General features: G+C 38.5%; 1 protein-coding gene and 1 non-coding gene across 2 annotated transcripts; one reads left to right on the forward strand and one right to left on the reverse strand.

Annotated features, from left to right (window-relative positions):
* Positions 1–714: 714 nt before the first annotated feature.
* Positions 715–806, reverse strand: TRNAY-GUA. Its single transcript is given in 2 exon segments — positions 715–750; positions 770–806. It is a non-coding gene; the product is annotated as a tRNA-Tyr (tRNA).
* A 10,582-nt stretch (positions 807–11,388) lies between these two features.
* On the forward strand, positions 11,389–13,141 carry LOC103705778 (protein BIG GRAIN 1-like). Its single transcript, XM_008789627.3, has one exon. The coding sequence runs from the start codon at positions 11,732–11,734 to the stop codon at positions 12,842–12,844; it is 1,113 nt and encodes a 370-aa protein (XP_008787849.2). The 5' UTR covers positions 11,389–11,731; the 3' UTR covers positions 12,845–13,141.
* Positions 13,142–22,316: the final 9,175 nt, after the last annotated feature.

Consider the following 22,316-nt stretch of genomic DNA (forward strand, 5'->3'; position numbering starts at 1 on the left):
GTCAACATAGCATGCTTCATTTATCTGTTGTGGTGCGAGGGCCTGGCTTGTCTGCAAAAGTTCAAAGAGGATATATATATATATATATATATATATATTAGCACTTGAGAGAGAAAGATGGGGGGAGAAAGAGAGTGTGTGTGAGAGAGAGAACTAAGAGTTGATACAATAACTGTTTTAACTACAACAGCCCCTAACATAAAACGATGATATCAATTTCACTGTTGTTTCATGGTTCCAGCTACTGCTACACAGAGAAGCAAGAAATACTCCAAGTGAGCTCAACTGAAGCTTTGAAGCAGAATCAGGCAGCCCATTTCATTTTTCATAAAAGAAATATAATTTGTTAGTGTTTTTTTTTCTTTTTTTAACTTTACAACATTTATATGATGTAGATTCACAGAAACCACACTTGGCAATGCTTTAACTCCCATGCAAGCAACATGAGTAATCTATTCCAGCATTGTTGTAGCAGGCACCTGAGTAATTAGGTAAGAAATAATAACTTCTTCAATTTGAAATGGAGAAGTGATTATAAGAAATCAAAAAACATATTCCTGAAGATTGGAAAGAAAAATCAGAGTAACTAACTAAACACATCAAACAATTTTTTTGAGAATTAATGAGAACTAAAAGAAATCAAACAATATAATTTTTTGGGAAATAAAACAATCCTTAAAAAAATAAAAGGAGCAAAAAAGTTTAAAATAAAAATCCGACCTGCCGGATTCGAACCAGCGACCTAAGGATGACAGCCAGGTTGCACCCACTACAGTCCTCCGCTCTACCAACTGAGCTAAGGTCGGTTAACGATGTTTGGACAATCTCGTACCAAATTAATGATTGTATAGCAATGACTGAGCCTTTCTAGGCCCATGGCCCAGATAAAACGTTCTTTGGACTCACTCCTTGGGCTTAGCCGGTGCAGTTTGGGCTATCTCACGAGCCAATATGATTTGAGCACGGTGTCAAGGCTCTGTTTTCTCAAGGATTTGCCTTTTTTTTTTCTTTGCAATTTCGTGAATTTGTTAAAAATATCGAGACAAGGATGAGATATATCATTATTGAAGGTAAAAAGGTAAGAAAGCTTGAAATATATAAGATATCTTGAGAATTTACCTGACCATTAAAAACTTTTGTGCAACGTTTATTACGATGTATAAATACCTGATGTAGGAGAAAGAGTCAAATCAATGTGTCTGAAAAAGATTAATACATGATCAATATCATAGGGAATCATCTTCTCATACTGGATAAAATAAAGCAGGGAAGTGTGTGGGCTGCTGGTTCCACTAATGATCCAACCTGCGCTCCCTAGTGGAACGAGGGTCATCTCCATGGTTGATTCCATTGGGACAGAAAGCACTAATATTATATGCTTTTTAGTTTTTGAGCTGTTTCTATAGTAGAGGTGCTACTTGAATTATAGAACGGAACGCTATTTGGAATAGATAGATTGTAGAATAAACACTAAATAAATCAAACAAAAATAATATAACAAAAAAAATAATGGCAGGAAAATAATTAAAGAAATAAATTTATTTTTAAAAAAATATAAGCCGAAATTTAAAGTTTGGTTGCCCCATTAAAGAAGCTCCCCACTTAAAAAAATTTCTCTCTCCCTCTCTCTCTTCCCACGCTGCACGTCTCTTCTCTCTTTCCAGTACATCACGCTCTTGCCTCTCTTCTCTTTTTAAAGCCATAGTACATACGTTCTCTTCCTCTAAAATTTTCACTGACATTAAGACTTCTGTCCCTTTTCCAAACCAACTCAAAAAGTAATAAAAAACCAAAGCTTACCAAAAGAAAAACTTTGTATATTGCGCCTACGGCTCAACCTAAGCTAACTTGTTAGAGTTTGTGATGAGTCCAATAAGGTGGAGCACATTTCCATGATCGAAAGGGGGTTGATATCACTATCTCCATCAGTGCCTGGTCTATCCAAAGAGTTTGATTCGAGATTACTTCGACAATAATGAAATTTCATAGTAGAAATGACCACAAGAATTGAGTGATTCGATACCAAACTGCCATTTAAATTATCATCTAGAGAATGGGCAATTTATATCCTGACCTTTGTGGTGTATCATACGGGCCAATTTATTGTCATCCCGACCATTGTCCAAAATCAGACATAACCTTTTAGTAAACTTTTGACGCTCCCTTAGTGACTTACATAAAATATTAGTAATCCGATCAGAGATAAAGAAGATTTTTTTTAACCTGCTCAACTCAAATCTCTTAAAAAAAAACTAGAAAAAGATAGAGGAATATAAAAAGTATAGCTTTATGTCTCCTTTTTTTTATTGATCCTTTACAAAAAATGAGGTACATGCCTCTTTCGATTTGACCAACCTATTTCAAAGCGAGTTTCAGCCTGATTCAACCTTTTTGGAGGTGGCCCAAAGTTGTATATCTCGAAAAAATACGCAATTTCAAAAAAAAAAAAAAGATTATCTCAGTCAGGCATTGTATGACTAAATTATGACCTCCTAAAGTTTGACTTGCGACTCAGCTTTCCAATGTGGCGGATCTCGCTCATAAATCTTGTCCAACCCTGCTCATAGTGGTCAAAATATTTCACATTGAGTCTGGTGATCTTTCTGAATATCCATTGTGACCAAGTATTCTACATCAAGTTTGGTGATCCTTGGGATACTCGTAGTGGCCAAAGTGATCCACATCGAGTTTAGTGATCCTTCTGAATACTTGTAGTGATCAAAGAGGTCCACATCGAGTCTGGTGATCCTCTCGGATCAAAGCTTCCTTTATTTAGGAAATTTAACTCTTGCTAAATCAGAACAGAAGATGGAAAAATGCTTGTTTCCTGTCTTACAGCTGAACTACTTGGTTTTGCTTGAAGATAGAGTTGTTGGTGCTTGTATTTAAGGCATGGCCAATCGAGACACAGTCTCAGTGAGTTAAGCTATCTTCTCCTCTCGTCGTGTAAGACGTTCCATCATCTCATCATCCGTCGAGGTGGAAGTAGCGGTCATATTTGTCTTTGTCCTTCAATATACTACAAGTATGGATAGCCCTTCTTCTGATTGCTTGTGCTGCTCATGCATCTAGACCATACACTAAGGCTCCCATAGATGTAGAGGACCAAAGCTTATGATACCAACTTGATCTGATCAGATTAAGTTGGTATTAGAGCCAAGTTCCCCTGCATTTATGGGAGTAAGTTGGTATTAGAGCCATGCTCTTATCTAGTATAATTCCAATTAGTGAAAAAGGAACATATTAGCTCTGGTTATGCTTTGAGATATACAGGATAAAGGTGGCATAGTGATTGGATGGTTATAATGATCCATCCATCCAGTGCTGGTATTCAGTTGGACGGCCATTCTCCTTTTTTATGTGTATGGAATCCATCAAATTTAGTTGAAACATCAGACCATCCATAAGAAAGACTATCCTGACAGATTCTCTTGTAAGATTGGATGATGTGGATACACAACCTGATTATATAACATAAAAGTTCTCTTTAACAATTACTCGGTTTCTTCATACTATTGAATAGCTATTAGTTCTGATTCCTTGAGAAGGATATATAGAAAACAAGCTCTGGAGGACTCAGCATAGAAACCCGTAGTTTAGAAAAACTTGATCATGGGAATTATATATATATGAACAGGGTGGAGAGTAGAAAGATTGTGGTCCATATTCTTTGTTGTTGGTTCGAGGTGCATGCATGGCCCAATGAATCACGGCCAGAGAACTAAACAATGAAACACTTGCAGAGTGTCCACTCCATCATGAGTCATGACACACCTTAATTTCTCTTCCGTAATGGCCAATGCCAAATGGTAAAATGGCACAATGAATATTTTTCATTAACGAGTCTTGGAGCTCATTGTCACTTTTTATCTCATGAGTATTCCCATCATACTTCTGTGCAAGTTTACAGATGCCAAAAGATGGGGGTAGAAGAAGAAAGATTCCAGCTTTTGGAGGCTCTCCACCGCCACCCTCGATCTGTATAAAGCCATCCGACATCCACCAACCAGCCCATGACATGGTTGCCATAAGAATGAGGTTTGATGTATTCCCACCAACCTCTTGTCTTACCATTGTTGTTGAAATGATAGTAGGAGGACTCTCAAGTTTCAAAGTGGTTCCGAGGACAAGCCAGAGGGCCATGCAAGGAGGTGGATTATGTGTCTCCTAATAAAAGAGAAATTTTGGACCCTTGCTGAAGGAAATGTTGTAACCCTGAGTCACCCTTGGTTAGTGAGGTAGATATCAACATCAGTGCCACTATCAGTGAAACTCATATGGGAATAACATGACCAAGACTTGTCAATATCAATGCATGGAACCTATGTGAGAGGGGAAAGGACCAGTTGGGTTTTGAGGATTTTTGTTCTATTAATTTTTTTTTTCCCCCTTACCCTCTTTAAGTGGTATGTGGCTTGAAGTGGGGATTAGAAAGAGGAATACTGCTTTCTATTTGTGAGAGACTTATTAAATTCCATAATTCTCTGTTTGTTGCTGATGAAGATGCTCTGACGAGGAAGCTAGTGCCAGTTTCTGGTGATGGACATTGACATTAGATTTCTTTTAGCACCAATATTATTAGCGGAGTTTATCTTTTTTTTTTTTTTGCCCTCACTCTCTCTTTCTCTCCTCTCTTGTGTGATGAGATTGGCATTAGATGTCTTTTGGCACCAATATTACTAGCCGAGTTTATCTATTTTTTCTTTCTTCATTTTCTCTCTCCTCTCTTGTGTGATGACCCCCAAATTCGGCAGACCTGTCCTTTCTTTTTCATCTCTCTCTCTCTCTCTCTTCTTTTTTGGTGTGATCACCCCTCCTCCTATATGTTTTATAATCATTATTGGTAAATTGCTCAACTGGCATCAATATTCCAACTATGGTTTCTTTTGGCATTTCTCAATGGCATAATTTTAATATGCTTATCGATGATGAGTTCTCCGGTGGCGGGCTTATTGTAATTTAAAATTTAAAGTTTAAATTTCAAAATTTGAATGATGCTTAATAACTATATAGATGGAATTTTGAATTTTAAATTTGGAGCTTTGTTGGATAATTGTATGGGGATTTGGATTTTTTTCTATTCTTTTCTCTTCCCTGTTGTACTCCCTTCAATATTGTACTCTTCTTTTTACCTTTAAATCTGGACCTCTATTATGTTCTTAAATAAAAGCATTAGAGTTCAAAGTTGCTATATAGAGTATAATTCTCAAAATACTTCCCTTATATCCTTCTTGTGGAAAACCATTCGGTTCTTACTACAAAAGCCAAAACATATGATCGGGAAAAACCATAACTAGTGAAACTAAACCACAAACAAGCATCATGGAGGAAACATGGCGTATTTTTGTTGTCAAGTGCAACAGACAAGCTAGAGGAAAATGAAGCAAGAAGAAAAAGGGAGAAAGTGGGGAAAATATTGAAAAAATAAAACATGGTATCGAACTTTGTAACTCTCTCTCTCATGCTAAGCAAGCACTCTACTATCTAAACTATATGTCCGCATGCTCTGTGTGGATTCTTTGTGATGTCTTATTTGTAACGTAGAATGCTGCACTCAATGGCCGCCATCAAAAAATAGACAGCCATCAAATAAAGCAGCCTTTTATGTTATATACAGCGTGTCTTGTTTGATAGCTATCCATCTTCTAATAGAAGCCATATAGCTCTCTACAGTGCACTGGGTGTTTCCAATTTGAAGTGGGAGAGGATCCCGATACCTATTTTAGATCCTTGATGGTTCCACAGATTAATAAGGATAAGATTTCTTCCCTTCTGAAGTCTAGATCCTACACATATGATGAACGGTCCAAGTGGGTAAAATAGTCTTGTAATTTTGTAGATCTAGCGACAACATCAAGTCGTGCTGCCACCATTGAAGGGCCCTTTTTTGGGTCACATTAGCGTTGCTTGTTGGAAGTAATTTGGTTCCCATCGTTCTCGTGGACAGGACCCATGCACTACGTTTCGTGGCCAGCCCAGCTGATTAGAACAGCATAGCTTCTCCTTGGAGACAGGTTAACTCAATGTCAAGGCTTGCCTCAAGAGTGCTAAAGCCACATCAGATGTGTCCTATCAAATAGAACCGTATATGGTACATAGCCCACTTCATATGGTCTTATGCTTTAAATGCAATTATATCCATTATGGTTTCAAGTCTTCTCTACGTTAAAATCTTTTTTGGATATATAATTCGGTGCAGATGCAGAAATCTTAAAAATAAAAAAAAAAAAAAAAAATTCAATGCTTCATTTTTGGATATCACCTGGTAGAATCAGCATCAAAATCCATTCAAACGTAAGCTTTTGGGTCCTCATATAAAATAATGTAGTTCTCTTACTTTTAAAGATCCTGAATTTTATTTTCATTAGGCATTTCTCCTGTTAGGCTAAGGCGGAAGGCATGTCGCATTATTTACACCATAAATTCAAATACGTAATATTGATACTCAAAAAAAATGATACCATTTATATATACTATATTTTAAATAAAAGGTTTTGAATTTCTTAAGCTGAAATTATAGTCCACTGAAATGTTATATAGTGAATGCGAATGATGGTTTTAGGCCATAGCAAATATATATATATATATATATATATATATATATATATATATATAAAACATGTAACATGCCACTGTTGAATTTTCGATCGATCAGCTTGTGAAGTTGTGAAGAAGATGTTCGAACAGCATCAAGCCATTGCTATTATATTAGACTAAGACTATATCCGATACTTAGCAGGCGGTGATATTTGTGTTTGATTGGAGTTTAATTTCTACATATAAACTGAGTTTGCAGGAGCATTCAAGTGCGAGCACAATCCAAACTACTGCAGATTTAAGAAGGCCTTTTAGTTCATGCGTGAACAGCTATAGATGAGATTGAGTAGGTAAACCTGCTACAAAGCAACATAAAGAAATAAGAAAGTCATTGAAGAATGTATGGTGCACCCTAGTGTTCTAATTTCTAACCCTAGAAACCCAGATTGACTTAAAGGCTAAACTAAAGCATGCATGGACACGAGTGAAACAAAGAAAGAGAGGAGAGATGATGAAGGGTAGAGAGATGCACGGGGCTAAGTTGGCACGTGGCGGGCAATGTCAGGCATCGCAAAGTCATGTGCAAATAATAACATGACTCATTATCTATATATAGATCTTTTTTCGGTTATACTTTTATATAGATAGATAGATAGATAGATAGAAGACAGAGTTGTATCTTTCGTACGAAAGAATAATTCATCTTCCTTCGGACAAATCTACTACCAGATCACATGATGGTTGCTTCGAGATCTGCTTGGATGGATGAATGGATATGTTCGGAGTGCTTTGAGATATGTATAGATATACAGATCAATATATATGAAAGGGATGACCAAGACAACCTGGTTGGCCTGGTGTCTCGGATCCGTTTCCTGTCTATTTCTTTGCCTGCTACTTCCTTGCTTTTGGACCTCTTGAGAACAAAACAAAATTGAAGGATAAAAGAAGAGAGAGCAGGAAGGGAGCTCTTTTACCAGCTTTGCCTCTCACTACTCCTCGGGATCGCCCATCTCTCTGTCTTTCTGCCTCTCCGGCTTCTTTGTCACCCCACCTCTTTTCTCTTTCCCTTTCTCTGCTCCCAAAACAGCACGCTTTAGTTTAAGGAAAGAAAGCCAGAGGGAGCCCCGAGAGAGACAGAGAGAGACGTGTCCTTTCCTAATAAGACTTCTTTAACCAGGTCTCCATGTCTGCCAATAAAGCTGGAAGTGATGGGTCCGGTTGGATTGGGAGCACCCAAAGACCAGAACCACTGTCCCAAGAGCAATGGTTTGGGCCTAGTGGAAGCACTCGCGTGTCCATTGGCTCCACAAAGGCACGTAAAATCATAATTACCTACTGCATGAGTTCACAAATTATGAAATTATAAAAGAAAATGATTCAGTCTCAGATTAAAGATTTGCTTATGCTTCTCTAGCATCTTTTAATTATCCCAACTTTAGTTTTATGGCTATCCTAGATGCCAGCATGGACGTATATGCACTCGTCTGCCCGAAAAGCTTATATATTCTTGGTAAAAAGTACATCAAATTTGACACCACATATTTTCGCTGCGAATTTGTGAATAATAAACCGATCGATCAAAACCATATCAAACTATGAATCGTTCCAACGCCTTACTTAACCTTTCTAGGTGTAGGTGTACAAAGATTTCATCTTAGAAGGTGGTTTTATCCTCATGGCTTAAAGTTAGCTTCAAAATCTACTTGACGTGGATGGCCGCCCCACTACATGGGACCAAAAGCATTAAGCATGGAGGTTTGATGTATTCCCACCCACCACTTGCTCCACTAAATGATAGAGATCTTCCAAAGATTCCAAGTTGGCCTTTGGAATAGGTTAGAGGGCCATGCATGGTGATGAGTTCAAAGGACTAATGAAATCACCATCAGGCTTCATCCATCCAAGTAAAAAGCACCCTATGCTTTGAGCCTTTCCATCCTCCATTAATAAATTCTATGCCTTCTTTAAGCAATCATCTCAAAATTCTCCAATTAGTTTTTTAAGAAATCCTTAATACCGTACCAAACTAGAATGACTCTTATTTTCACTCTCAAAAAAATAATGATTTATTTGTTCTCAAATCTCATAGTGGCCAGGCCAGAGCAAATGTCCATGACATTATCTTTACTATCAATTAAGACGCCTAATCCTCAAGAGTTTCCTTCTCCATGACAAGAAGCCACATATCTACAAGCTGAAGTAACTGGAGAAGGAGAGACTCTATGCATGCAATTATAAACTCATCAAATTGCTGTACTAAAGAACCTTTTCTTATAAATCACATTTATCCTTCTGGGCACTAAAGATCACATTTATCAGAAGTCCTGCTCCTGGATAGAAACCATTCTCCTTTTCTTCTTCAAAAAAAAAAAAAAAGGGTTCGAGGAAGAATTGGCTCAGCCGGTACCATTCTTTTATGGACAAGAATATGAAGCAACGTGGAGGTGAGAGCAGAAGGGGAACAATGCCCATTGTCTCTGCTTTTCTTTTCTATAGCTTTCTTTTGTTTTCTTCTCTTCTTTTTTCCCAGTTGCTTTAATCTCACACATTCCTCTCCCATGGTCTTATTATTTCTCAAGTCTAGTGAGGATAGAGAATGCTTCCTAGGCTTTAGAAACTTCCCCGGATCCAATTTAAAATCTCAGAGGACCACCCTACTCTCCAAAAGCCTAGAAAGAAGAGCTGCGAGGGCAAATGATCAGTGCTTCACCTGCTACATTCTCTGACCCCTCTCAGGCCGTGTCACCTTTTTGCCTCCATTTGTGCTCCCTTAAACTAGCCACACGCAGGCAAAAGCTCCCCACTAAATTCGCAACCCAACAAGACATGCTTATTTAACAGTTGCCAGCAACTAGATGTGACATGTCCGAATCTAGATAAGAGTAAATATAAAAATAAGCAATACTTTTAAGGTACATATTTTAACTAGTCCTCTCGCATGTACTGAAACTTCTCGCCCACACCAGGGTCTTGATGTCGCCAGGAGCAGGATAACATTAATCCTACTTCCGACGTTGGTGCAGACGGGGTATGAGACATGCATTCTATTTTTCCGAATTATGAGATATGATATCCAGAGAATGATATCCTTTCTAATAGAAGAAGAAGAATATAGGATGAATACATTGCATCATGTTTGCCTTAAAGAGTCATTCATGAGCTTTTATGTTAGTGTCTTGTGCTATAGTCTTTGAGCAATGTAACTGGTTCAAGAATACATCCAAAATGAGCTGATTCAGGGGCAGCAAGGTTCTAATATACTGCTTTTTGCCGCCCAAGAGCTTGCTTTTTTCCTTGGTGATGTAAAAAAAATCAATCAAACTTATTATATTAAATCAAAATTTTGAATTTTTAATTGTGCATCCAGCATCCAGTAGTTTGTATAGATTATAAGATTATAAGTAACTTAATTTCTAGTGACGTATCAAAATCATGGATAGAATTTTGTATTCACCAAGATTTGGAAGGTTAAGCATGTTAAGAAAATGTGTACCTCATTTGTCATCAAACAAAAACAATATGTAAAAAGATGGTGATATTCACCAAATGCTACATATGAAAATCATTAAAATTTCCAATTTATGATATGACATCCCATGCTAAGAATAGAAAGTAACTACGTCAACCAGCACAATATATATATATATATATATATATATATATATATATATATATATATATATATATATATATATATATATATATATATATATATATATCAGTATTCTGAGAGAATTTCAAACTACTAGTTCTACTTACATTTATTGTCCGTTCCAATTTATGCCAAACTTGAGAGCGATTTCCACAAAAATGAGCTAAATTGGAAGGCACAAGCATTCCTTGCTTGAAAAGGACAGCTGGGTATCGCTGCACACAGAGTCCTCATAACCATGATAAAAGCAAAGATTGGAATCCCCTGTGCGCCTGCTCTCCCCCCCTCCACCAAACTCACTTGTCCTCCCTCTCTCTCTTTCTCTCTCTCTCACCGTGTAAAATGGTCCCCAGTAGTAAATTACTTAAAATACTCCCCCTCCTTGCCCCTTCCCTTCGGTACGCTGAATCGCCTTGCAAAATATTCACAGAAATAGCAAAGAATCTCTTCCTCCCCCCTCCTTTCCATTTGGGTACGTTTCTTTCTTCCTATAGCTCCCATTATTTTATTGGGATACGTAGAAAAATAGCAAGTAGGGTCATCATAGGAATGAACTTTTGAGTTCCCCCCGTGTCACGAGCCCTTGCCAACCCAAGTTCCTTCCATCGCCAAATTGCCTTCTATGCTCACTCCCGGTCACCGGAACCAGAGCCATATGACACCTCAGAGTCTAAAGTGACGGCCGTCACGTGTACCGTAGTTATAATAACTGAGCTCGCGTGAATCAATTTTTTTTTAAAAAATATAATTTCTAAAAAGTAGATTTCTAAAAATATAATATTAAAAAAATATTTTTGATATGTTTGGTTGACAATGAGAAAGTTACAGATTTTTAGAGTGCTTATGTTTGGTTTATCATCCACTTTTCTGAAAAATTTATGTGTAATTTTTATTGTATTCTTAATAAAAATTAGATCTTCAATGTTCCTTTAATGTTGAAGAGTTTTTTTTTAAAAAAATAAAAATGGAGTGATTTTCGATTTATGTGAAAGTAATTTTTCATTTTTTTATGAATTTTTTAATATAAAATATAAAAATTATATTTTTATAGAAATATAATTTTTTTTTTGAAAACTTCGAATTTTATTACTTTCTGTTGACCCTTTTTTTTTTTTTTTTAGAAACCAAATGAGCCCGAGAGCCTGATGAGAAGAATAACCACCGTCCGTCAAGAAGCATGATAACGGTAATGGGGTAAGCGTAAGTGCGGTGAGGGGATGGAATCGGGGAAGAAATCCGATACCAGCACCCTGTGCTCACGGCCATCGGAACGTCCCCGCCGCCGTCAGCCGCACGAAATCACCAGGGTCCCACCACCTAAACAACAGAGAGACATGCCACGTCAGCTTCAGCCTTGCGCGTGAGAGCTAAATAGGGGCCGCGACGCCCCCTCGATCTGACCACTCCTATCGCCGCCCCAAGGCCGCTACCGTTTTCTTCTATTCCTTCTCTTGGAGGTGGCAGAGAAATAGTAAAAAAAAACTATTTTCTGTTGTTTCTCTAATTGTCTTTGTCTTTGTTTATCGTTTAGTTGTTGGAATGGAGAGGGGGCCGAAGCCGGCACTGCGGTGCGGTAACGCTCACCCGTCGTTCTCCTCGACCCTCCTCGACGTCATCTACCGGTCCATCGACGAGACCGACGGCGGAGCAGTAAGGGAGCACCGCACCGGCGGAGCGCCAGACCGCCTCTACGACCGTGGCCCGGCCGCCGCTAAGAAGCAGCAGAGCTCCGTAGCCGACCGGTGGCCAGCGGAGAGGAGAAGCACCGCAGCGGTGACCCGACTTCGCAAGCCCAACAACCGCCGCGATTTCTTGGTGAACTCGACTTCCAGCTCCTCCGACTGCTCCAGTTACGGCGGGTTCTCGTCCTCCGATGCCGAGTCGGTGTCCCGCCCGCCCGGGCTTCGGCCGATCCGGACCGGCAGTTTTCTTTACCGGTCCGAGGAGGCCAGGTCGAGACCCCCGGCTCCGCCGCCGCCGGTGGCCGCGTCGCCACCGGCGCACCCCCACCAGGACAAGAAGAAGTCGGGCTCGATCCGGAGCAAGTTCCGGGATCTGAGGAAGTCCAAGTCTCCGGCGTCGCCGGGGGCCCGCCTCGCCAGCTTCCTCAACTCCCTCTTCACCGCGGCTGGGAGCCCAAGGAAGTCCAAATCCGCCACCGCCGCCGCCGCCGCCGCCGCCGGGCCCGCCTCTGGCGGTGGCGGCGGAACGGGAGGGGAGGAGTCGGCGTGTTCGACGGCGTCCTCGTACTCACGGTCGTGCCTGAGCAAGACGCCATCGTCGAAGGGGCTGCCGGCGTCGGTGGCCGGGGAGGCGGTGAAAAGGTCGGTGAGGTTCTACCCGGTGAGCGTGATCGTGGACGAGGACTGCCGACCGTGCGGCCAGAAGTGCCTCTACGACGGGGATCCGGCGGCGGGGGCGACCCGGCGGCCGCCGCCGCCGGCAGCGGTGGCGAAGAAGAGGGTGGCGGAGCTTCTCCGAGGATTTGAGGACGAGGAGGACGACGACGAGGGGAGCGATTCGAGCTCGGATCTGTTTGAGTTGGAGAATCTGACGGCGATCGGTGGGCGAGGATACAGGGATGAGCTTCCGGTGTACGAGACCACTCACTTTGGCACCAATCGCGCCCTTTCCCACGGTCTCATCCTGTAATTAAAACAAAAAAAAAGGAAGAAGAAGGATATGAGAAAACAGGGCGAAATTGGAAGGAGAAAAGAAAAGCCTGCGTAATTTTCTTGGGAAAACTCAGTGTTTTCATTTTGGTGTTAATTACTGGTTTTGAGGTTATATGGGAAATAAGAATGAGCTTGTTTATGTTTGGGATTCTTTTTTTTTTGTTTTTATAGTATTTTTATTTATTTATATGTTTATTTTTGAGGGAGGTGATTAGGAGGGAAGTTGATGTTAATGATTATGTTATTATAATAAAACGGACAATTGTTAAGCGAAGGAGAAGGGATTTGGAGATTCCAGATAAAGAGGGAGTTGCGCACTTTCTTTGGTTGTAAAGAATGATTGTGAAATGCTTAGAAGAAAGGGATGTGTTTCTTTTATAGTTAACAATGATTAGCCGGTTAAGTTCTCTCTCGAGTGGTTAACCTCAATTTCTCACTACAGAGTAGGCTTGGAACAGGGGAAGCTGTGGAGCACTGGACTAATAGCCAGAAAGAAAACAAGTGCTTCAATGCACACGAGTGTCATGTGCTGAATTTAACGTTAGTTGTTAGGTTTGAATTAGGCTCTCTATATCATTACATGGGCTTTTGACAATGTAGTAGGATATATGGTATATTATGAATATTTAGCATCAGTATCAAGGAGATGCCACATTAAATTTCATATCACTACTTTTCTGGGCACACTGGTTTAGTTGTTGGATGACTTTGGGCGGTAGGTAACTAGCTTAAGGTAGTTTTCTTGATGGAAGGAATCTAACAATATTTTGGTTATCTAATAAGAGTCCCCAGCCTAGTTTATTTTTAAGCCTGTGATATCCATTAATTTTATGGCTTTTATGAAGACATAGATTAAAAGACTCCTTCCGATTTTTTGTAGATAAGCTCTAATCAAATACTTCAACAATTATGGCCAGAGGTACGTATCACCCATACTTATCATCCCAACCTAACATGTAATCTTTGAAAAGTATCTGTCACTTAGCTAAATACGAAGAGTTCTCAATTGGTTCTTTGAGGTATCACGAAGAGAAGTTTTTTCTTGTGAGATTGTTACCAAGACTTTCAGTATGGAGAGCAAAATTGAAGCTCAAGTTGATTTCACATAATAAAAATGTTATTCACTTGGGAGTTAGGACGGTTAACATTCTTTCCTTGCCTTAAACTTCTCTTTTCCAGCAACAGCTAAGACTTGTCATTGTGTCTTCTGACTCATTTGAGGTTTTCAGGTTATGTTTTCTTGTATCTCAGGTGCTTAACAGAAAAGGAAAATCTCTAATGAAATATAGCTCATAGTCTCAAGACAGCTAGTATGTAATCTCCTACGGTGGTGGCTAGCATAACTATATGTCATGGCTGATAGAATTAATAGAACATAACAAAATTCTCATGTCAGCTCTTAAGTCATAAGATATAGCTCTTAATTTAGCTCTTAGGTATTATCTAGTATGTAATCTCCTAAGGTGGTAGCTAGCACAACTCTAGTCTCTACATCACGGCTGATAGAATGGGAGAAAATTACAAACTTCTTATGTTTTTTTCTCAACATTGTGAGCCATAACCTCACTTACATGTAAAAAAAATGCTCAGAAATTGATCCCAATTACACTTGGGACTTCTATAAATCGTGCTTAAGATGCCCTTCTTTGATGAAAGTACTCCATAAGAATGCTTGAAAAAAAAAAGACCAATAAGGCAAGCAGTGAACCTCTGGCAGAGTTCTTGAAACTTCGAAACTCAAACCCCAACCTAGAAAAGGATGCTACAATGTTCGATAAAATGAATCAGATGCTATTCTGGTGTCCATGTCATGTGCGTCACCGCCATCTGTAATAGCAGTGTTTGGCAAAGTAAGCTGCACCGACGAAAGAGTGGCATGACGTAAGTTCTCCCCCTCAAATCTAATCTTTTTCATCTCTTTGTAGATGTGTTTTTGCTAAGGATAGGGTTGTATCTTTCGCACGAAAAAATGTTTCATTGCCCTTCATGCAAATCCATCATTGGATCACTCAATAGCTACTTCGAGATCTATGCAGATGGATGAATGAAAGAGTTTGGAGTGCTTTGAGATCTATGTAAGAGGCGATTCAATGGTTGATGTCGCGAAAGAACATCAATCCTTCTTTCTCGCGAAAGATGCAACCCAAACCGCTTTGCTAATAGGCAATAGCATCGCGTCACAGTCATCATTGTGATATTATAGCAAAATCCAAAGTTTATCCGCTTTTTGAGGGAACCGATCCTTGTCTAATTTATATGAAGAGATAATGATCTCTTTTCATCTCCTTTTCGGCTCTTGTGACTATCTGTCAAAAAGGAAAGAGATAGCTCAATCCAACCTGGGCAATGAAATCCAGTCATCACATCAATTGATTCCAATGCTTTAGCAAGGGGGGTAAAAAATTAAAAGCTTGGAAGTTGATGACTAACATCATGCTGCAGTGCTCAGGTTTATTTGGTCTCGGTCAGAAAATGGTTCTTAAAAGTGGCTCACACCCAAAAGCTTGACCCACTAACAAGATTTGGCATCTAAAACTCATCAAGCAGAAGCCAGACCAACAAGCTAAAATACAGGTTTGTTTGTGACATACAGAACAGACCTTACCCAGAATAGTTGAATATGTTGGACTTAATCCATGAAGTAATTTCAGCTTAATATCATAGTCGATGCAACCCATTGTATTTAAGCAGGTTATTGGTCCAAATCTTAGTCTCATAATAAACTCAGACTCTGGTTCATACTCAACTTAAGTATCAACCTAATTCTTCTTGAAAAATAATTTGTACCATTTGAGTGAATAGGGTCCAATAAATTATTCAGTTTTTCATGCAATATATTTGGTTAGTGCTTATGTTCATGTTCACGAAAATATAGAACTAAATATAGTCAAATGTTTATAAGCAAGCTACAAACTATAGAATGATAGAAAGCAACATATCTTGAGGATAAAAGGGAAATTAGCAAACTACATACATTTTTATAGTATATAAACTAGAATAATTTATATGCATACCATTATTATTATTTTCTTTTTTTATTTTTTCGGGCGGCATAGAGTCATTCTCGGGTTTCTTTTGATGCAAATTCATGATTTGTCATTTGATAAGTAAAATCTGTAATATAGTATGAAGAAACCAAAACTTTAGCATCAAGTTTATACCATTAGGACCTAGATTAACAAATAATGCAATGAGTTTTGGACCATTTTTTATAAATACGGTGGACCCGTAACTAAAAATGATCCGATAAGCATGGGAGGATTGTGAGTGCGACAAAATTAAGACCGAACAAAATCATCATCTCGAAAATTCTCCTTCTCGAGGGCCCCAATTGCAAACCTGATAAGATTTGCAGTTGGAATTTTTGACTTGAGATGGAGATGGCCAAACACATTAGAGGATTAATTAATGCAAATAATTTGAGCAATGGAGTGGACCACAACTCCACAACAACAAGGATATGTACTCTATACATTATAATATTGTGTGCCGCCTTTTGTATTCTATAGATGGCTATCTATCCCTACTTGTCTATCTATCTGGAGATATCATGGTTAAGGTTCCTAAAGAGGAAAGGGGAGCATGGTCCCCCTGCATGAAAAGGTTCTTTCATGAGATTAATTTTGTTTTATACTCTCTAGCGCACGTATGACTTGCATTAAGTATTAGGGATTTAAGGTATTGGGAGGCATTAGTATTGAAAATTTTAGTGGATGATCTAAGAAAATTTTACTGGCCCACTTAGGAGTTGACCAAACTTTCTTCTCCTATCTTGTATGATTGCTCCTCTAATGACCTACAAATACTTCATTAGCGGTGCCTTTTGGGTTGTTAGTGGCTATATGACTCTTAGCTATTCATAATGGCTATATGTTGAACTATGTCACTTTGTTGAATAATTTTCTCTAAGAATGAATATAATCTTTTAATAAGTATGAAATAGACATGGAATAAAGTTGTATCTACTTCTTAAACATAGTTATGGAACAAAAGGGATTAGGGACTTGCTATATGGTACCCAAGCCACCACCTCAACCAAAACAAGGCCAAGAAAGGCTGCTAGCAGTCAAACTTAGAACAGTAAAGTCAAATTATATCAACTAATATATAGGAGGCAGTCCATTTTCAGCCCTATTCTAAGTTGATTGATTACCATATAGTAGTCCAAAGCACACAATGACGCGAAGCATCGATAGAGTTGGCAGTCAACAAGAAGAGGAAAAATAAAAGGTCATGGATGGTGTTCCATTCTCATGGGATATGTTGTTGTAGGTGAGAAAGTGATATCTTGACTCATTGAATTGAAGTAGAAGATATGCATCTTATTTTGGATCATAACTTACTAGATTTTAGGCTTGGAGAGATCCAGACAGTGCTCTTACATGATCCATAGTTTATAGTCATCAAGCCTACAATTCATTGACTCCTTTCATGATTTTTATTAACTTTAAGATATATATAATCTTTTTTACCATTTTGCCCGGAAAAAGAAGCACATTTTTTCTCTTTCAATAATTTTTAATATTTGAGTTTGAGAAAGAGAACATTTTGATGCAGAATCATTGACTGAGACACTTGACACATGTTTTAGATTACAGGCTAGCACATCTAGATTACGTGTAATCTTCGATGATCTACCATTTTCCATGTTCAAACAACTATTTATTGATGAGATGGAATTCTATAGGAATTGTTATTTATATGATATGATAAACATTCAGCCTGGTCGAAAGGACATTTGGTTACTTTAGGTGTCCACAGTTAATTATATATTGCAAATAGTATTCAACAAATGCTATGCCCCAGCATAGCTCCTGGCAGCCAAGTATTTTCATGGCCTACCTAAATAAGTTACAACTCTACTCATACTAACTATATAGTTATATTTAATATCCTAAAGTTATGACACTCCAACCCTAGGACCACTCTATTTTTATGCACCATATTCGAACCTTTGGGCCAGCTGGGGGACACTACATCCACTTTGTCTGTGGAAACCTGAAGCCACTTGCTAGACCTAATGCAGAGTGCAAAAGCCTAAGCAATCCACCTAGAGTACTTATTTTGCTTCAAATACTCTCTTTTCATAAGTAGGACTTATTAGATTGCATAGGCTTTGCAGTTCAATCAAATGGATGCCCATGGTCCCCATAGTAGAACTTGGAGAGCATCTCTGAGCTTTGTTCTATTAATAGCCAAGTTAGAAAACAATGTTCTGTTGCACTTCTTCCATATCTCCTGCTTTTGCTTTTAAATCGTTTCTTTTTCATTAGTTTAGTTAGAGAACTAATTAAAGAGATTAATATAATGAAAGCCATTGTAATAGTATACTGCTTAGAGAGATGATAATGATTGTCTAAGTTTTCTAGCCTCACAAGTACCTAGTATCATAGGCAGGGTTTTTATGGTAACTACGTTTCACCACAAAAAAAAAAAAAAAAAATCCAGGTTTCTCAACAATTTTTGTTACACGAGCAACTTCAACGTCGAACAGAACCTAGGTTTTTCTAAATCTAAATATGTACAATATAATTTTTCAACAATATCGCACCACTTGTACCATCGAGAAAATGCAGTTCTCCTGACTCTTAAGCTGTTGCCACTCAAAATTTCAGTGAACTACTAAATAATATACCCCTGCGATATGGTTGTTTATCATCCTAGCTTGTAAAGATATGATAATTGTTGTTTTCTGATTCAGCCAATTTTTAAATGTATTTGGACATAAAACAATAAAATTATCTTTTCAGGTCTGCTCTGTAAGTGTGTAATTTCTTAGACAGCATGAAGTTCTGAAGTTACCAATATATTGCTTTATTTATTTGGATGATATAGATATTAAATAATGGTAATTATTTTTATTATATAGTGGCCGCTATTTAAATCCACAACCATTGAGAATAATCCTCACCGTTTTTGCCGATTGGCTACCCATTAATTATGAATTATTTGAAGCCTAATTTGATTTTGCCAAGAACTTTTGCCAAGTTTCAGTCTATTCTCCACCATTTGTGATGTGAGAGCTTTTAGACTGCTCTCTTGCCAGGAGTTCAGCCATTTGCAACCCTGTTCCCAGGGAAAAGGCCTTTCGCCTCCCTGCACCACCATTCCCATAGTTACTTATGCTGATGGAGGAATGCCACAGTAACTCAGAAAAATCATTCAGAAAAATTGGTCTGCTCTCCTGCACTAATCACTTATCTTCATTAAATTGCATGCTTCCCGATGCCAATTTAAAAGCAGCAATGAGAATACACTACACCACCTTTTAGTGATTTTTTGAGTGATATTTTTAATTTACTTAAGCATTTTTGGTGCTAATGTGGTGCCTGCATTGTAGTAAATTTACGTTGCAATGATCCACTCCGTGACACCAATAACATAACGCCATAGAGAACAGGATAATTCAGCAAATAATTAAGCAAGTAATTACTATCTTAGTGATGGATATTCCTTTTGAGTTTCTTTTGCAGATAATGTTTTATAATTTTTAAGAGAAAATAAAAAGAAATGTGAACAAGAGAAGTATATTTATTAAAATTAAATTTATCTCTAAGTCTATGTATACTAAGGAAAATGATTTTAAAAAATCTGTATCTTTTATCAAATTATGAGAACTATGGGGTTGTTTGTTAAATACTCGTTACTTTCGAAACATTCATGTCATTACATTAGCTGTGTTTTAGTCTACATACAAGGTATGTAGGTTTCTCGAACTATTTAAACTAGCCATAAAAATTATATAATCTCTGACTTAAAATGACATAGTTTGGGATATTTTTTTTTATTTTTTTGTAGAATACTCGGCATACTATAAGAACCTTGCATATATTTTTATATTTTTATATAAAAGCATATCCTAGAAAAATTACTTACTTATTTGGACTCTGATCTTCTTATAAGGACTTTGTGTTAATGCTACACCAACAAAATAATAGACGAACAACCTGAAAACTGAAGTCAGCATCTTGAAGCTTATATGATGGTCTCCTACTTCTCATGCGACCTCAGAACAAGCGTTGACAACAACGAACGATCACGTCTATGGGCAAAGTAGTTAGATGCAACCCATTTTATGTAACACCAACGTCCTAGTATGATGATATTACATGCTGACTCAGCCATATAGAAGTTTTATTTGTCCTATTTTGCTTTTAACTTTATTGGCCCTACATGGCTATAGAGTCCAATATCAATAGGATTTTGCACAAAAAGCTTGATTTGATTTCATTTGAATAAATTATAACTATTTATATTTCGCTAGCATAATTTAATTTTTTACGATCATGAAAAGATTTTTTTTTTCACTGGAATATTTATTCTACGAGGCTGATATCCATATATATGATGTCTCGAAAAGTAATTTTTGTATATTTAGTTAGCCACGGAAAGTGGCACATTACAAAATGATTTATGTTTAGTTAAGCATCTATTTTTTAAAAAAATATATAAATTATTTATTATACTATTAATAAAGTGAAAGGTCTTGCTCCATTCTATCTAAAAGTTTAAAATTATTTTTGAAAAAAATTATTCCAATTTCTAGCAGTGGAAATTAGACCTTTTTATGTTTTATATAGATTTTTTTTATAAAATATCAGCACAGACAAGCTAATTTTTTATTTTTTTATATAAAATTTTAATCAAATATGAGATTTTTTATTTCTTAACCTAATTTTCCTCCTCCTCATCCAAAAAAAAAAAAAAGGAAAAGAAAAAGTGGATGAGGTGACAAAAGCAACAGAGTAAGGCAGGAAAGGAGAGATTGTTGGAGAAGTTTTGCATCTTTTGCTTTTAAGTCTTCCCTTTCTCTTCTTTTATTCAGACCGAAGCACCATCAAGGGCAGGAAAAACAGGGAAGAAGCCGGAAGGAATGAGGAGGAATCGGACCCAAAACACCCACGGCGAGAGTGACCTGCCACATTTCCCGGCCCAAGGACGATGCCTGCAACCTCTCTGGCACGCGTGAGCTCACCCACGTGCGTATCACCACACTTTAACTCATCATCCATAACTCTCTCCCTTCTCTCTCTGCCTTGATTCAGCTGGCTTTAGAGCAGCAAAACTCTCGTGAGGGTGTTTCCCCCTGCATATCAACTTTATTTATGAACTGCTGTTCTACTACTTCCATGTCGCTGCTGTGCTTTTATGCTCTCACGAGGAAATGGTGGGAGCTTTTAGATTACTGTCTGTTGTACGCCAATTCAGAGGCAAAGCCAAAGCAGGGTGGCAGAGGCTCTCGCTCAGCTGTTCCTTCTCGCATTGGTCGCCAACCTGCCATGCAGAGAACAAATGTTCAAAGTGTGTTTTGATCATTGGGTTCGGGTTGTATCTTTTGCGTGAAAGAATGATTGGATTGTATCCTGTATAAATACCTGCATAGATTTTATAGCATTCATTGCATGATCCAACGGTGGATTCACACAAAGAAAGGTGAATCGATGAAATATACAACCCATATCCTAAATCATTGGCAGCTCAGTCATGTATTCTGTCATGCCCCCGCCCGCGCGGGGCAGGTGAGGCACCTAGTGCCACGTGGGGGCCACATGAAGGGGGAATATAAAGCTTTTCTTTCTGGTTTTGTTTTCCACCCAAAACGCATCTGCAGAATTTGGAGACACCCGCCTTATATGCTCAGGCTCTGGAACGAATCTTGCCGATGTGGGACTATTGGGCCTCATACCCTTTCCATCATCGGACAAGAGCCGTCCTCGGTTCTGATACCAAATATCAAGCCCTCGCCTCTCCGGGGCACGTGCGGCACCTAGTGCCCACATGGGGTCATATGAGGGGAGAACATGGGGCTCCTCTACCAAATATTATCCGGTTTCGGAGCCCGCATGCGCGTCGTACGCATCACTCAAACTCCTCTCCGGTTTTGGTTTCCATTCAAAATGCGCCCTTAGGATTTGTAGACACCCGCCTCATATGCCCAGGCTCTGCAACGAGTCTTTCCGATGTGGGACTATTGGGCCTCACATATTTTTTGTGGATAGATTGACAGGTGTCAGAGTTTGGCACCCTCTGGAATGAGTCTTTCTGATGTGGGACTATTGAGCCTCACGTATTCTTTGTGGATAGATTGAGAGGTGTTAGGATTTGGCACCCATAGGCTGCCACATCAACTGTAAGGTGACCATCACCTGCAATGCATGTCCAGTTTCTGCTTATTAGCTTAGATGCATTAGCAGAACCATCTAATGATGTTAAAAATGTATTCAAATCATCAGCAACTCAGACATGTACATTCTATGTGGAGAGACAGGTGTCAAGCTGGGGTTTGGCACCCATAGGTCACTTCATCAACAGTAAAGTGACCAAGTAAATGACACATATCACCTGCAATACATGTTCATCAGGGTTGGGGCCAGCAAGTACTCTTAGCTTACATCTTAACATGGATTGTACCCCAAGACATTGTCAGGGATATTTAGAGTGAAATGGCT

The sequence above is a fragment of the Phoenix dactylifera genome, chromosome 15 (assembly GCF_009389715.1).
Source record: "Phoenix dactylifera cultivar Barhee BC4 chromosome 15, palm_55x_up_171113_PBpolish2nd_filt_p, whole genome shotgun sequence".
Lineage (NCBI taxonomy): Eukaryota > Viridiplantae > Streptophyta > Magnoliopsida > Arecales > Arecaceae > Phoenix > Phoenix dactylifera.